Source organism: Lycium barbarum, chromosome 3 (assembly GCF_019175385.1).
Source record: "Lycium barbarum isolate Lr01 chromosome 3, ASM1917538v2, whole genome shotgun sequence".
In the NCBI taxonomy this organism is placed as follows: Eukaryota; Viridiplantae; Streptophyta; class Magnoliopsida; order Solanales; family Solanaceae; genus Lycium; species Lycium barbarum.
Window position 1 is genome coordinate 145157571 of NC_083339.1, and position 15884 is coordinate 145173454.

Genomic DNA, 15884 nt, shown 5'->3' on the forward strand with positions numbered 1-15884 from the left:
TAGACCAAAAGTATAACGAAAGATATATTTGACCATTTCCAATAGTATAAGGGGTATATTTGGTCCTTTTCCGCTTTGACTAAGGGGTCGTTTGGTAGGAGGGATAGGACGATGGGATGAGATTATTACTCCCGTGAGATTGGAATTATATCATGTTTGATAGGTGGGATAACTCCTTTGTTATTCCACCTATTCTCATGAATATAAGGTGAGATAATTAATCCCATATAAAAGGTGTGATGAGATATGCCATCTTATCCCACCCAATCTAGATAACTTATGCTTCCGTCACTAACTTTGGGTGATTTCTGTTATTTTATTGACGGAGGTGCATAATTATTATAAATCTAAATTTGGAGGGAGTAATTTATCCGCATTCCCTAGCATTATTACAGTCTGAAATCCCCACATCTATACCCAGTTGGGAGAATTAGATGTAAGGGCATTTTAGTCCTCAGAAATAGTAAGGAGTAACAACTGAACATAAGTATTTTACGCAGATAGAAGAGCAATCACTGGCCTCTAAAATCAGTTTCTTTTTATCACTTTTGAAAGCGCAAATCAGAAGAAAAATTTCACTAACTAAACAATGGGAAGTTCTTGTTTTCTCCAATCTCCACTCTGTCATTCACCATTTTCCACTTCATCTTCATCACTATGTTCTTCCCAATTTACACCTTTACTTTCTTGTTCAAGAAATGTGCAAAAATGTAAAAAGAAAAGGCCAGTTATGGTGTGTATGCAATCAGAAAATCAAAAGGAAAGCGATTTCTGCAATAGAAGAACGATTATTTTTGTGGGGTTTTCAGTTCTTCCACTTCTTAACTTGAAGGCAAATGCTCTTGATGACTTGTCAAAAGGTCAATCATTTTTCTCTTGATTCTTGCAACCTTTAAAGGTTTCTTGGTATCTTTAAGTTAAAATGTGTTGTTTAGTTAGTAGAATTGATTGATATGATAAAAGTTAGGTCCATTTTAGTGGCTTATTAAGTTTAACCAGTACGAAATTCTTGAAGTATTGTATTGTAGTGGGTAATAGTTTGTGATTTCTAGGGATTTACCTCCATTGCCATTCAGTCTTTTTCGATCAGTTGATTCTTCGAATTAATGACAGCATGATTTGATGATTTGGCTTGTCAGTAGGTCAATCATTTTTCTCTTGGTTCTTGCCCCCTTTAAAGGTTTCTAGGTATCTTTAAGTTACAATGTGTTGTTTAGTTAGTAGAACTGATTAATATGATAAAAGTTAGGTCCATTTTAGTGGTTTAATTAAGATTTAACCAGTACGAATTTCTTGAAGTGTTGTATTGTAGTTGGTAATAGATTCTGCTTTTTAGGGATTTAATTGCCATCAAGCGTTTCTCTATTAGTTGATGTTTCGAATTAATCACAACAGGATTAGATGATTTGGCGATTCTTTATCATTTCCCTCTTGATTCTTGCCCTTTTTGTAACGATTCAACATTGCCTTGCTCTGAGTTGAAATAATCAAAGGGTTCTTTGTGTATTTAAGTCAGAATGTGTTGTTTAGTTAGTCGAATAGATGAATATGATAAAAGCTAGGTCCATTTTAGTGGCTTCATTAACCAATACAAATTTCTTGAAGTATTGTATTGTAGTTGGTAATAGATTCTGATTTTTAGGGATTTACCTTCATTTCCATTTAGTCTTTTTCTATCGGTTGACGCTTCGAATCTATGAAAACATGATTAGAAGAACGATTCTTTTTGTGGGGTTTTCATTTCTTTCACTTCTTAACTTGAAGGCAAATGCTCTTGAAGGCTTGTCAATAGGTCAATCATCTTTCTTGATTCTTTCTTGCCCCTTTTTATGATTCGACAATGCGCTTTTCTATGAATTGAAAGAATCAAAGGGTTATGCTTATCTTTAAGTTGCAATGTGTTGTTTAGTTAGTAGAGTCGATTAATATGATAAATGCTAGGTCCACTTTAGTATGAATTTCTTGAAGTATTGTACTGTAGTTGGTAATAGATTCTGATTTATAGAGTTTTGCCTTCATTGCCATTTAGTCTCTTTTATGATTCGACAATATTGCTTTGCTCTGAGTTGAATTAGTTAGTAGAATAGATTAATATGATAAAAGTTAGGTCCATTTTAGCCATTGCTTAATTAAGTGTAACCAGTACGAAATTCTTGAAGTATTGTATTGTAGTTGGTAATAGATTCTGGTTTTTAGGGATTTACCTTCATTGCCATTTAGTGTTTTTCTATCAGTTGATTCTTCGAATAAATGATAGCATGATTAGATGACTTGGCTTAATTAAATGTAACCAGTACGAAATTTTTGAAGTATTGTATTGCAAGTTGGCAATAGATTCTGATTTCTAAGGATTTACCTTCATTGCCATTTAGTCTTTTTCTATCAGTTGATTCTTCAAATTAATGACAGCATGATTAGATGATTTGGCTTAATTAAGTTTAGCCAGTACGAATTTCTTGAAGTATTGTTCCTTGTCAAAAAGAATTTCGTGAAGTATTGTATTGTAATTGGCAATAGCTTCTGATTTCTAGGGATTTACCTTCATTGCCATTTACTGTTTTTCAATCAGTTAATGTTTCGAATGAATGACAATATGATTAGATGATTTGGCGATTCTTTAGGTAGATCTGAGGTGCAGTAGGTCTTTAATGATTCGACATTGCTTTCCTCTGAGTTGAAATAATCAAAAGGGTTCTTTGTGTATTTAAGTCACAATGTGTTGTCTAGTTAGTAGAATCGAACATATGATAAAAGCTAGGTCCACTTTAGTGGCTTCAAGTGTAACCAGTACGAATTTCTTGAAGTATTGCATTTTAGTTGGCAATAGATTCTGATTTATAGGGTTTTACCTTCATTGCCATTTAGTGTTTTTCTATTAGTTAACTAATCGAATTAATGACAACATGATTAGATGCTTTGTCGATTCTTTAGGTAGATCTAAGGGGTGCAGTAGTCTGCTGACTGTACCTTTCTCCCTCCGTTTCTTCTTATTCATATATTATAGAGTATGGTTGCATTAATTTCAAGTGCTTATTTTCTTGGTCAGTTAGAAACATGTGAGTTGTTGAACTTATTATCAGTGAAATTAATTTGTGTTAAAAGTTGATAGAATTAGGGTTGCGCCCAATATATTATTTTGCCTCTGAAAGGTATTTGGGAAGAATGTTATGTAAGAAATTCTGGAATTGACAACGGTGTCCTAAGTGTCCAGGTTTAGTCATTCTAAATAGGAGAATGTTATGTAAGATTTAGTTGAATGAAAATGTCATTTTTTTCAGATTTGGAATAGATATCTGTCTTCTTTCCCTTTATAAATAAGATTAGCTCTAGGAAGGCATAAGTGCTTACCGTCCAAACTTTTTCATTTTTCATGTGCAAATTTGTGCTTACAGTTCAAAAATAGCCATTAGTTAATTGCTTCTAGTTAAAATTAAGAGCACTGAGATAAGTCATGTCCTTGCCAATAATTTCTGTTTCCAAACTTATCTTTTTGTTGGTTGATTATTGTATAGCCTTGTAAATTTTAGCAGCATGTTTGGTCGAACTTTTAGAATCTGCTTGTATTTAAAGCGCTTTTCGTCAAATGAATTGTTTTAGAAAAGTATTTTGGGAGAGTTAGTAGTTTTTGTTTGGCCAAATCATTTTCAGAACCCGTATTTGGTTTTGCCAAAAGAATTAAGTTACGAGATGTCTTGACTTGAGTAGATTTTCATGGTTTTGGGAGGACTAAATTATGTTAACAACAACAACAACATACTCAGTGTAACCCCACTAGTGGTTTGTGCAAACAAAATAGAAGTTAATGCAAACAAAATATAAGTATGAGTTGACTCCTTAAAATATTATGATTTGTGCAAACAAAATATAAGTTACAAAAGGGCACCCTTTCAGCTAAATTTTTAACTTTAAGTGTAATGAAATGACAAAAAGACGAGCCTTGCTAAATGGTAGAGTGCTTCCTTAGAAACTTTTCTCGGCTTATGGATGTATGAGTCTATTGTCAGTCTTCTTCTTGTGACTTCACTAGATCATGATCACAAGTTCACGAGAGAGAGAGAGAGAGAGAGGGAGAGAGAGAGAGAGGGAGAGAGAGAGAGAGAGAGAGAGAGAGAAAGGAGGATGATATTGCAAGTTAACTACATGTAGATAATACGAGTGGGGTTTCTTGTGTGTGTTAACTTTGTTCACCTTGTTGGTCATGGTGAAAGTAGACACTTCTAAATGTTGCGGTGAGGAAGTACATTTTCATATCAAAGACAGAGATAACATTGCTTCTTTCCTTAATTATTCATTACTGGGCCTTATTTATCAGAATGAGTGCATTCAATCTCCTTTCTTTTGTATTTTCTTGTTCTGGTACCTGACTGGCAATATCTAGCATAATTTTCCTGATGATTAACTTGAATTACTTACATTGTTGTTTATGATTGTGGTCAATATCTGAAGGGTTTTTCCAGATATTGCGAACTTGTACTTAGACTTGTTAAAGAGTTCATACCCCATAACCTCTGAAACCTTTTCCAGTGTGACTAACTGTGCTTTCATACTATCCAGAATCTCAAGGGCAGCCACAGCCGCAGAAAGAGGAAACAGAGGTCTGAATTTTGCCTAGTATTTCCTTGAAAAGTGATTGAGAGAATGGATTCTGCTATAGTTGCATTTGTACATTTTCCTCAGCTTTATATGCTCTCTCAGTCAATACTTTCTTGTAACCAGCAAACAATCCAAGGAAGTTCAGGGAATCCCTTCCTTTCTCTACTTAATGGACTTGGAGTTATTAGTTCAGGCGTGCTTGGTTCTCTTTATGCCTTGGCTCGAAATGAGAAGGCCGTTTCAGATGCAACCATTGAATCTGTAAGCGGGATAGCTCTCTATATCTTTTGTCAGTGTAATTTTTAGCAACATTTCTTAGCAGAGACTGCAGAATATTTTTTTCTGGGGTCATGATTTTTGTGGGGGGAGGGGGGGGGGTGGGTGGGTTGTGTGCTGCAACTTGTCCAAATTAGTTGGCATTTGGCCTGAACTTATTTTCAAACAGTTTTAAACATAAACCACCTGCAAGGAATATTTACATGCTTAGATATTTTTTTTTTTTTTTTTTTTTGAAACTGGTACTTATCGCATGCTTAGATTATTAGCTTAAGGGTTATTATAAATTGTCAGATTATAGGCAGAAGAATGATTTTTGGTTTCGTGGGCTGCTTTTACTCATTAGGATCTGCTTTCATGTACTCAGATGAAAAATAAGCTAAAGGAGAAAGAAGCTGCATTTCTTTCAATGGAGAAGAAATTCGAGTCTGAGCTGCTGAACGAAAAGGAAGTTCGAAATAATCAAGTTAGGCGAGCAGGTGAAGAGCAGCAAGCTCTGGTTAACCGATTGAATACAGCAAGGAGTACCATAACTAGCCTTGGTCATGAGCTGCAAAAAGAAAAAATATTTGCCGAAGAGCTCAAATTTAAGATCGAGGGCCTTCAAATTGACCTCATGCGAACGAAGGAGGATAAGAAGAAATTGCAGGAAGAGCTTAAAGAGAAGCTTGATTTGATACAAGTTCTGCAAGAAAAGATTACTTTGCTTACTACAGAGATCAAAGATAAAGAGGTGAGTCTTCAGAGTAGCACCTCTAAACTAGCTGAAAAAGAATCGGAGGTAGATAGATTGAGCTCTATGTATCAGCAATCCCAGGATCAGCTGATGAATTTGACTTCAGAAATCAAAGAACTTACAGATGAAGTCCAGAAAAGAGAGAGAGAACTAGAGATGAAACGTGTATCAGAAGACAACTTGAATGTGAAATTAAACTCTTTGCTCCTTGAGAGAGATGAATCTAGAAAAGAGCTCGATTCCATTCAAAAGGAATACAGTGAGTTCAAGTCCAATTCTGAAGAGAAAGTGGCTTCAGATGCGAAGCTATTGGAGGAACAAGAAAAAAGACTACACCAGCTCGAGGAGCAACTTAACACTGCCTTAAATGAAGTAAGCAAAAACAAAGTGCTAATTGCTGATCTGACTCAAGAAAAAGAAAACCTTAGGAGAATGGTGGATGCTGAACTGGAAAACGTAAACAAGTTGAAGCAAGATATTGAGCTAACTCAGGAAAGTCTTGAGAAATCAAGAAGTGAAGCTTCTGATATAACAGAACAATTAGAGCTGTCGAGGCATCTTTGTTCCAAACTTGAAGCTGAGGTTTCTAAACTTCAGATGGAATTGGAGGAAACAAGGACATCATTACAGAGGAATATCGATGAGACAAAACATGGGGCAGAGCTTTTAGCTGCCGAACTGACCACTACTAGGGAGCTTCTAAAGAAAACAAATGAAGAAATGCACACAATGTCCAATGAACTAGCAGCTGTTTCTGAAAATCGTGATAGCTTACAGACGGAGCTAGTCGATGTCTATAAGAAAGCAGAACGTGCTGCTAGTGAACTGAAAGAAGAAAAAAACATTGTAGGGACACTGGAGAAAGAGTTCAAGTTTTTGGAGGCTGAGATGACAAACGAGAAAGAGTTACGGAAGAATCTGGAACAAGAGTTGGAAAAAGCTACAGAATCACTTGATGAGATGAACCGGAATGTGCTGGCACTTGCAAAGGAGCTGGAGGTTGCTAATTCTCATGTTTCTAGCCTTGGAGATGAGAGAGAAGTGCTCCGAAAGTCTGTTTCTGAGCAGAAGCAAATTTCTCAAGAAGCCCGAGAAAATCTAGAAGATGCTCATAGCCTGGTGATGAAACTTGGCAAGGAACGCGAGAATCTGGAGAAGAGAGCAAAGAAACTGGAAGATGAAATGGGAGAAGCAAAAGGTGAGATTTTGAGGCTGCGGACACAAATAAACTCAGTAAAAGCTCCAGTGAACAATGAGGAAAAAGTTGAAGCTGCCGGGGAAAAAGAAAAGGCTAAGGCAACTGTATCAGCGAAGAGAACTACCAGGAGGAGGAAGACTGCTGCTCAGCAAGAGGAATCATAGTTGGCTGTTTCTGTATGACATATCTTACTTCCTTTTTGTCCTTGACTCATTTGTTTCTGATATTTTACCAGTGTATTATAGTGAAGCCGGAATTAGGACATTGCTGTTGTAAGAAACTTCAAGCTGTATTCTTAGTGAGTGTACATTTCCAGGCGAGAAGTTGAACAAACAAATGGAATATCATCATTTTTACGCAATATGACTCATCTCCTTTTTTTTTCGGTTACATATGGCTCATCTCCTGGTATTCAGTCAGCTGCAACTTGCAAGTATATGAATCAAGCTATAAGTATTAAAATTGAGAATGCAGCTGATATCAGATCTTTCTTAAAAGGAGAAAAAGAATGAGATTCACCTTATCTCTGCAACGACCACAGTGGGAGTCGAACCCACGACCTTTTGATCCGAAGTCAAACGCGCTAATCCACTGCGCTATGCGGTCTCCGTGTTACGTGTTTCCAGTTTTCATTTGATAGACTTTTTGCCAAATCAAGAGAAGCTTCTTAAAGAGAGGTACATCTGTTTTGATTAAATTTTAAATTAAATGACCCAAATCACACATATAATTCTGTTTTACTTCTTATACAAGTTGGCATTAGCACAATCTTCTGCAAAGTTTCTTCGCAATAATTTATTTGGATGATATGTCTTTAATTGCAGCAAACTACAATTAGCAACCCTTTTACTTGCATGCCTGTCAATCAAAAACCCTCTTTGCAGACATATAAATCAACCATTCTCATTAGTAATTTCCAAGCTAAGTAATATAAACATAATAACAATATTTTACAAAACATGTATTGGATTAAATTAACAGTAGCTTTTTAACATAAAAAACAATACAAGACATTCCGTTGAAAAGGTACCGCAAAAGGGAAGGAGGAAAATAAATGAAGGAAGTATCAATTTTTCTTTCTATATATTCGCTCCCTATATATTAGACCCAATTTAATTTAATTTCCTCTAAGTTCCTTTAACGGAACATCTAATAAAGTTATACTAGTAAAAATAATAAGATGAAAGCAATAGTAAAAAAGATAGGCGAGGAGAAATTTTTACCATAATAACAAGGAGGAAAAAATACTTGAAATTTAAGAGAAAAATGCAACAACTAACCTGCATCTTCTCTTTGACACTGAGAAATTTTATCATTCAACCATATCCACATTTTTTTTATTCTTCATACACAATATGTACCCACATGTATGAAATTTTATTTGATTTTGATTATATTGTCTTTCTTAAACTTTTTATTTTATCGTTTTAACAGTAATTTATTTTGAAAATCAAACAAATATGTTATGTTTGGAAAAATAAAGGTAAAAAAGAACAAATAAGTTAGGCTATATGCATAATGGGCCCCTAAACTTTGTCCTATTGGAGCCCCGCACTTTTCTAACCTAAAAAAAAAAAAAAAATTTGGAACCAAACTAACCCGTTAAAAATTACGTTTTTTTTCTTTTTTTGGGCAAAGATTAGTTATGTTTCAAAATCCCAAAATATCAATATTTTATATAGAACTTAATATATTTTTTTGCGTACAATAATGTCGGATCATTACATCAAGTATACCTGCACGTTTGGATCGTCGTTTTAGGGTTGTACAGTGCCCCGAAGTAAGTTTTGTTCGCTTGGAAACTTGTCATCTTTAGATCTAAGTGTCATTGTAGTATTTTGATTTAAGTTTTTTGAAATAAAAATATTATATTAAAAAATAATTCATCCAATATGAGAGGTTCAATCAAGGTATAATATATGTCATTCAATGCTCCCACCAAGGTTTGATCCCATGTTGTTGGCATAAAAAAGAAGTGAGTTAAAAAGAGAGGCTAAACCACCAAGCCAAATTGGTGAAAGTTACAAAGTTGACACTTTTTATTTTTTATATTGTTCACTAATGCTATCTAACTCGTTTTCATAAATTGAATTTCGAACCTCGAAATTGACATTCAAAACATCATTACCACAGGATTAGCATTTTGAAATATATTTTTTATCATTAGATTTTTACTAGAGAAGAATGAAATTTTTGCACAAATTTGGGGGAAAATACAAATTAAATGGGATAACGGGCATTTTTTAGAAAATTGGCTCGGCCAAACCGCCTTTTAGCGGTTTGTTCGCGTAGATTTCGAAAAAATACCCTGAATAAAAAAAATTCGCGTAAATTGGACATTCGAGCGCAAAGTTATGACCATTTAAAGTTTCAACAATTTACAACTAGTTTTCCACCTATGCTCCGGTCCTTATTTTTTATTTAAGTGAGTGAAGAGGCATATGTATACTTGATGTAATGAGCTGATATTATTGTACGCTAAAAAAATATTAAGTTCTATATAAAATATTTATATTCCAACGTTTTGAAACGTGACTAATCTTCGGTTAAAGTATGAAAAAAAACTTAAAGATAACAAGTTTCTAAACTTACTTTGAGACACTTTACAACCCCTAAAACGACGATCCAAATATATATGTATACTTGATGTAATGAGCCGACATTTCTATATAAAATATTTATATTCTGGTGTTTTGAAACGTGACTAATCTTCGGTCAAAATACTGAAAAAAACTTAATTTTGAGTTTGATTTCCAAAGATGACAAGTTTCTAAGCAAACAAAACTTACTTGGGGGCACTCTACAACCCCTAAAATGACGATCCAAATGTTTAGGTATACTTGATGTAATGAGCCGGCGTTATTGTACGTAAAAATATATATTAAGTTTTATATAAAATATTAATATTTTGGGGTTTTGAAACATAACTAATCTTTGCCCAAAGTATGAAAAAAACGTGATTTTTGATAGTTTAAAAAAAGAAAAAATAAATAAAATACCCCTTTCACCCACAGAATCTGTGTGTGAAAAGACCAAACTTAAAAATTTACAATTTGATCCTTTTACATATAAATTTTATAGTGAAGCCTAGTTTGTTTTTTTTTTTTTGGTTTACATAAGTGCCGGGTCCGTCCTATTGACGCTTTACAAAAGAGTTCAGGTAAAGACGAGTGCCACCAAAGTCATCATCCTTAGTTTACCAAATTTATACTCTTTTTTCAGATTCACAATTTAGATTTCATTTTCCATCACCTGAATTTCAAGAAACCCGACCCGAAATTAGGGTTTCTCCTTTGTTTCTGATCTCAATTCCCAATTACTCTTTCCTTTGAATTTACTTCAATTGAAGATATGCGTGAATCCAACTCAACCAATTTATTGTAAAAAGAAAAAATCGATTTTGAATTGTGATTTAGTGCAATTTTTTTTTTTTTTTTGGAGAGGAATTGGAATTATAGAGTCATGTTCTATGGAACGGCAGTGTGGGATCCATGGCTTATTGTTGCACAGATTGTGTGTTTTCAATGTTTATATTATTTGACGCTTGGGATATTCATGGTAATTCTTGTGGGGACACGTGTTTCTCGAATGAGTCTTGTTTATTTCTTTGATTATGCAACTGTTACTGCTTCCACCGTAACTGGATGGTGTGTTATTGCTTCATTCATTCTCACTTCAATTGCAGGGTGAGATTTCTCTTTCTTTTTTTTTCATATTCTTGAAACTTTGTTTTAGTGCTCTCTTGAATTTCTTTCCTTTTTTTCCGGATCTAAATTCATATTGTACTGTATTGTTATTTTAAATACAATGTTTGTTTTGATTGTTACTTAAATTTTGATTGTATCGTATCTTTAAATCCATCGTTACATAACTACGAAAAGTCCCATTTTATGTAACATCGATTTGGTGTGATCTCGTCGTTTCGTTTATTATTTGATAATCCTATTTTTGTTATAGGGCCATAGATGCATAGCAAAGAAAATAACTAAGTAGAATTGGTTGTCTACTACCATAAGTGGTCTGTCCACCCTCCCATGATCCAAACTAGAAAGAAGAAATTGAGTTTGAATAGGGAAGACTTTCGTGTTGAAAAACATATTAGTATTTTATTATTTTTGATAGTGTTTTCCCATAGTGATTCAAAGCAGACTAATTTTCATATATCCTAAGTAGGCAAGTTTTTTTTTTTCTCCTTTAAAATTTCCAGTGTACTTTTGATCCGTTTTGTATGATTGTATATTAAGGTTGGGTTTATATATAAAAAGGTGCAGCAGGATTCAGCAATGGTAGTTTAAAGAGATGTCATCAGTGTTTTACAGCATGTCAACTTTGATCTTTGATGTTGAATTATTTAACTGGTTGAGTCATTACTATATCTTATATTCTTATGTTTGCCGTAGAAATGGGGGGAAAGGGTAATAGAAAGGCCAAGGAGCTAACCCTAGCGAAGAAAAGAAATTGGAAATGGAACTGTAAATAAGCCAAAAAAGGAGTGGTCAATGAAATATCATGATACTTATTTTATCTCTCCAATTTGTACTTCCGTTACTTTTATGTAGGTTTTCTTACGCATGCTGGTCTTGGATGAAGAAAATTTATATTCTGTGAATGGCTTCTTAGCTTTCCAGAAAATCTGGTTCAACATGCATAATTGAATATTTTTCTTGTCGCAATATGCAGAGCTGGCTTTTTACTTTATTTGATTGAGAGGGCAAAGAAGTGCTTAGATTTTTCAGCAACTCTCTACATCATCCATCTTTTAATATGTATTATCTATGGAGGTTGGCCTTCTTCAGTAACATGGTGGGTTGTGAATGTTACTGGGCTTGCGGTGATGGCATTGTTAGGTGAATACTTGTGCATAAGACGTGAATTACGAGAAATTCCAATTTCAAGATTCCGATCAAGTAAGCTCCTTTTCCTCCATTTTGAATAATTTCTGACTCAGAAAAGCTTCTTTTTGTTGTTTCATCTCTTCATATCATTGGCCTGAACACTATCACTTTGTCCTGGCATCTTTCAACTCTACACACTATTTTATCTTCTTTTAGGATCCTGGTAGTTGAAGCCTCTTTGATTATGATGCTAACTACTGCTATTTCCCTTTTATTTTTGGGTCATTTATTTATATTCTAAAGTTGAAGTGCTTGAGATATATCTCTGGAGATTTGTTAGCACCTCATTTCTCTTCACCATATGCATAGAGTATGAAGATCTTTGTCAATGTCTTCTACTATATTGGTAAACTTTTTGATATTTCCTCTTTCTAGGTCTCAGATCACAGCTTGTCGTAGTCATAGTGAAAATGAGATAGCATGTATAATTCATGAGCATCTTGTGCCTCTCTGGGTTCTTTGGGCACAAATTGGTATTTGGTACTTGATGTCCATATGTGATGCACTAGGTTTGTCAATAATTAGAGCAGTAGTTGCAGCAATAAATTTGTTAAAAGAGAGTAGGTCAGAAAAGATGAATGGGAGGTGAGGCTGAAGTAGAAGACAGTGGTGCAGTTGATGGTTACTGCTACTTTGGCATAAATTACATAGAGCAATTGAACATATGCTTTTAACAACATTGGATGATTCTGTTTTAGCTTGAATAGAGTCAGGCCAGGTTACATCTCACTTCCCAAAAGCACTGTGTATCACTTCTTTTTAGCATTTCCCATAATGGCGCAGCACTGAGCTTCAGAAAACAGAAGAGGAATATTAGCCGCCATCTGTTGTGCTTCTCCTTCCGATTATGTTTTAGTTATCTTTTAGGCTTGTGAGTAGAATATGTCAATTAGTACTGAGAGAATCTAAATGCAGGGTCAGTCAGTGAGGAGAAGCCAAACGAAGACATGGATGAGCAAATCCCTTTGTATCGTGTGGACAATATGGCTTGAAGAAATCGTAGGTGCTTTGAGGGTAGGGAGGAATAATTGCTTTTGTAAGAAATAGATCTATTCAGCATCTTAAGATTTGGTGTAATGCCTTTTTTATTTTGTCGCTGATGTTATGCTGGAATTCTTAGACTCGCTCCGGTTATAAGGGATTTAATTCCAGTAATTTTTTGTACTGATCGGCAGTATCATATTGGTACTGTTGTTTTATGAAATAAAGAGAAAATAGTCAAATGCCCCCTCAACGTATACTCGGATTAATTATGACGCACCTAACCTTTGCGGGCGACCTATTACCCCCGGCCTTATTTTTTCTATATTTTTGTACCCTTTTCAGCTGACGTGGCACAAAAAAAGTTAGATGACCAGTTGCACACTCTCCGCCACATCGGCGCCACGTCAGTGTCACGTTGGAACTTTCGAAATTTTATTAAACAAGTATTAAAATTTTATTTTTAATATATCTTTTCATAAATATATGTATTTTTAATTAATTTTTCCTCTTTTTTTTTTCTATCTCATTTTTTACTTTTACTCCCTCCCTCTCTTCTTTCATCAAGAGCCGCCCGGACTTTATCGTTGGCGAGCGGCCACTGCCCCAATGACCCCCCTTCCTTCATCTCCAATTTTTTGGAAATCGATCATTTTCGACATTTTTTCATTGTCTTTAGTACGATCTGGCTTCACCTACTTGATGAGTTTCCTTATGAGTGAGTTCGTAGGTGCCTTTAAGTCGAGTGTAGCAAAGGGATTCTCCTAAGAGAAGCTTTAGCCCTTGAACCTGAAACGACTTTTATGAGCAAATTGATTTGTCCCCGATATCTCTTAGGGCATTGACACCCTGTCGATCGACTGTTGGCTTGTGTCAGTTAGCACTCCTGGGCCTGTGCAGACTCTTGGTGAGGCTGTTCTCTCCACTGCTTGCACCACTGCGCCAATGACCCCTCCCCCTTCCTTCGTCTCCTTCTCTCCCTCCCGCGCCACCACCACCATTGACGAGCGGCCATTGCCCCACCACCGCCGCCGGAAGTTGGTCTTTTTTAAGAAAAGAGAAGAAGCAGCCCCGTGGAAGAGAAATTTTTGAACCCAAATAAGTTGATTTCTTGAAAAGATATGTATGATTGATGATGAAATTGAATGTGTGTGTGTTAATGGAGCAAGAAAATGGGTTGAATGTGTGTGTGTTAATGGAGGAAGAAAATGGGTTGGTTGATTTCTTGAAAAGATATGTATGATTGATGATGAAATTGAATGTGTGTGTGTTAATGGAGGAAGAAAATGAGTTGAATGTGTGTGTGTTAATGGAGGAAGAAAATGGGTTGGTTGATTTCTTGAAAAGATATGTATGATTGATGATGAAATTGAATGTGTGTGTTAATGGAGGAAGCAAATGGGTTGAATGTGTGTGTTAATGGAGAAAGAATATGGGTTGGTTGATTTTTTGAAAAGATATTTATGATTGATGATGAAATTGAATATGTGTGTGTTAATGGAGGAAGAAAATGGGTTGATTGATTTCTTGAAATGAAGAAGAAGAAGGGTTTAGTGATGAAGAAGATAAAATTAATGGAGTGTTTAATGGTTAATTAGAGGTTAATTAGTGTAAATATAATTAATAAAAGAAAAATCAAATGAAAAAAAGAAAGGAAAAGAATAGAAAATTAAAATTTAGAAAGTTCCAACGTGACACTGACGTGGCGCCGATGTGGCTGAGAGTGTGCAATTGGTCATCTAATTTTTTTTGTGCCACGTCAGTCGGAAAAGAGTACAAAAATACAGCCCGGGGGGGTAATAGGTCACCCGCAAAGGTTGGGTGCGTCATAATTAATCCGAGTATACGTTGAGGGGGCATTTGACTATTTTCTCATAAAATAAAATTATCTTTACTTGTCAAAAAGAGAAAATCTTAATTTGACAACTATTTATCATCCATATCAGAAGAGCCACCCACCACTATATGACTTTAGTATATTATGATGATTTGCATCTATTGGAAGTTCACATGCCACAGCGTGTATAAAAACTAGACAGGGTTCTGATTCTGCTATTATGACTAACTTTTTGGGTTGCATTAAAATGTGCAGATGTTTGACTGAGTTGAAGCACAAGAGCAAGAACAATTGTCTTCCGATTTTGTGATGTTGTTTCCCTGATCTGGATAAGCTTGTTTGTTTACAAGTTCGTCTTCTGATCTGACATTTAAAGCTTCTAAAAATGTCATGTCGAATGTGTTGGGAGATTGAAACGCTGAACAGGAAACAAGCTAAGCAGAGAAGTTCTCAAGACATTTTATGTACAACTTGAGGAGACTTAGAATGAAGTAGCAATTCTTAATGAGAACGACTGTGTTTGGCAAGCTTTATGCTAAGCACTCGGAAAGCATTCGTAAGATTTTTTATTTGTATATTGCATGTTGTAGGTGTTGCAGTCAATGTACTTTTGTAATTCTTCTGATACAGTAATTGAAAGTTGTTTGATGTTTGTTGTTCCTGGTCTCCTCCTAAGATGTCTCTTTTGACTTAGTAATATTAGTGGTATAAGAAGAATACTGAATGATGATTGAAGAACGTCTGATAGAAAAACATTGCATCAAAATTTAAATTGAATGCGTATACTTTCTCTTAATGAATTTAGTTGACCTGTTAGTTTGTCTGATAGTTAAATACACTTTGAACTCGGCTTAGAAGCAATAAAGGAACAGGATTAAATACTATGGCTTCACTATATATTTCTTCAATAATTCGTCCATTAATTTTATCATTAATTGTTCCATTCCCATCCTCTCCTACTTCCCTTCTCAAAAACAAATTAATTCCAAGTTTGGGAAGATGGCCGAAATGGTTGTGTTTTTTCTTTTCTTTTCGAAAGATGATTTACAGAGATGGAAAAGGAAGCAAAGAAGTTTGACCTTGATGAGGGAAGTGAAAAGAGTAATCTGCTGATTATTACTCCCTCCTTCTCATATTACTTGTTCACTTTTTCCTTTACGCGTCCTTTAAGAACTCATAAATAAAAATGTATTTTTACATCACCTTTATCTCTCTCCATAAATTGCATTCTAATTAATATTAGTTACTTTAAAAAACAATTAACATTAAGGGCAAAATAGGAAAAACTTAATTAATTATATCTTGATTTTGTAAATGGACAGGTATTTTGGGATGAATATTTTTAATAACGTGGACAACTAATGTGGG

At 34.8% G+C, this 15884-nt stretch overlaps 2 protein-coding genes and 1 non-coding gene across 5 annotated transcripts; 2 read left to right on the forward strand and 1 right to left on the reverse strand.

Annotated features, from left to right (window-relative positions):
- Positions 1-459: 459 nt before the first annotated feature.
- On the forward strand, positions 460-7164 carry LOC132633340 (MAR-binding filament-like protein 1-1). Its single transcript, XM_060349680.1, has 4 exons — positions 460-860; positions 4555-4595; positions 4717-4854; positions 5237-7164. Exons 1-4 carry the CDS (start codon positions 590-592, stop codon positions 6965-6967), a joined length of 2181 nt encoding a protein of 726 aa, XP_060205663.1. The 5' UTR covers positions 460-589; the 3' UTR covers positions 6968-7164.
- Positions 7165-7335: 171 nt separating this feature from the next.
- Positions 7336-7409, reverse strand: TRNAR-UCG (transfer RNA arginine (anticodon UCG)). The gene has a single exon. It is a non-coding gene; the product is annotated as a tRNA-Arg (tRNA).
- Positions 7410-9969: 2560 nt separating this feature from the next.
- On the forward strand, positions 9970-15168 carry LOC132633344 (uncharacterized). 3 transcript variants are annotated; one of them, XM_060349685.1, is made up of 4 exons: positions 9970-10489; positions 11484-11710; positions 12614-12734; positions 14772-15168. In XM_060349685.1, exons 1-3 carry the CDS (start codon positions 10266-10268, stop codon positions 12688-12690), a joined length of 528 nt encoding a protein of 175 aa, XP_060205668.1. In that variant the 5' UTR covers positions 9970-10265; the 3' UTR covers positions 12691-12734; positions 14772-15168. The 3 variants fall into 3 exon arrangements, with proteins under 3 accessions (XP_060205668.1, XP_060205667.1, XP_060205669.1); XM_060349684.1 differs by having other exon boundaries at positions 12614-12712; XM_060349686.1 differs by lacking the exon at positions 12614-12734.
- Positions 15169-15884: the final 716 nt, after the last annotated feature.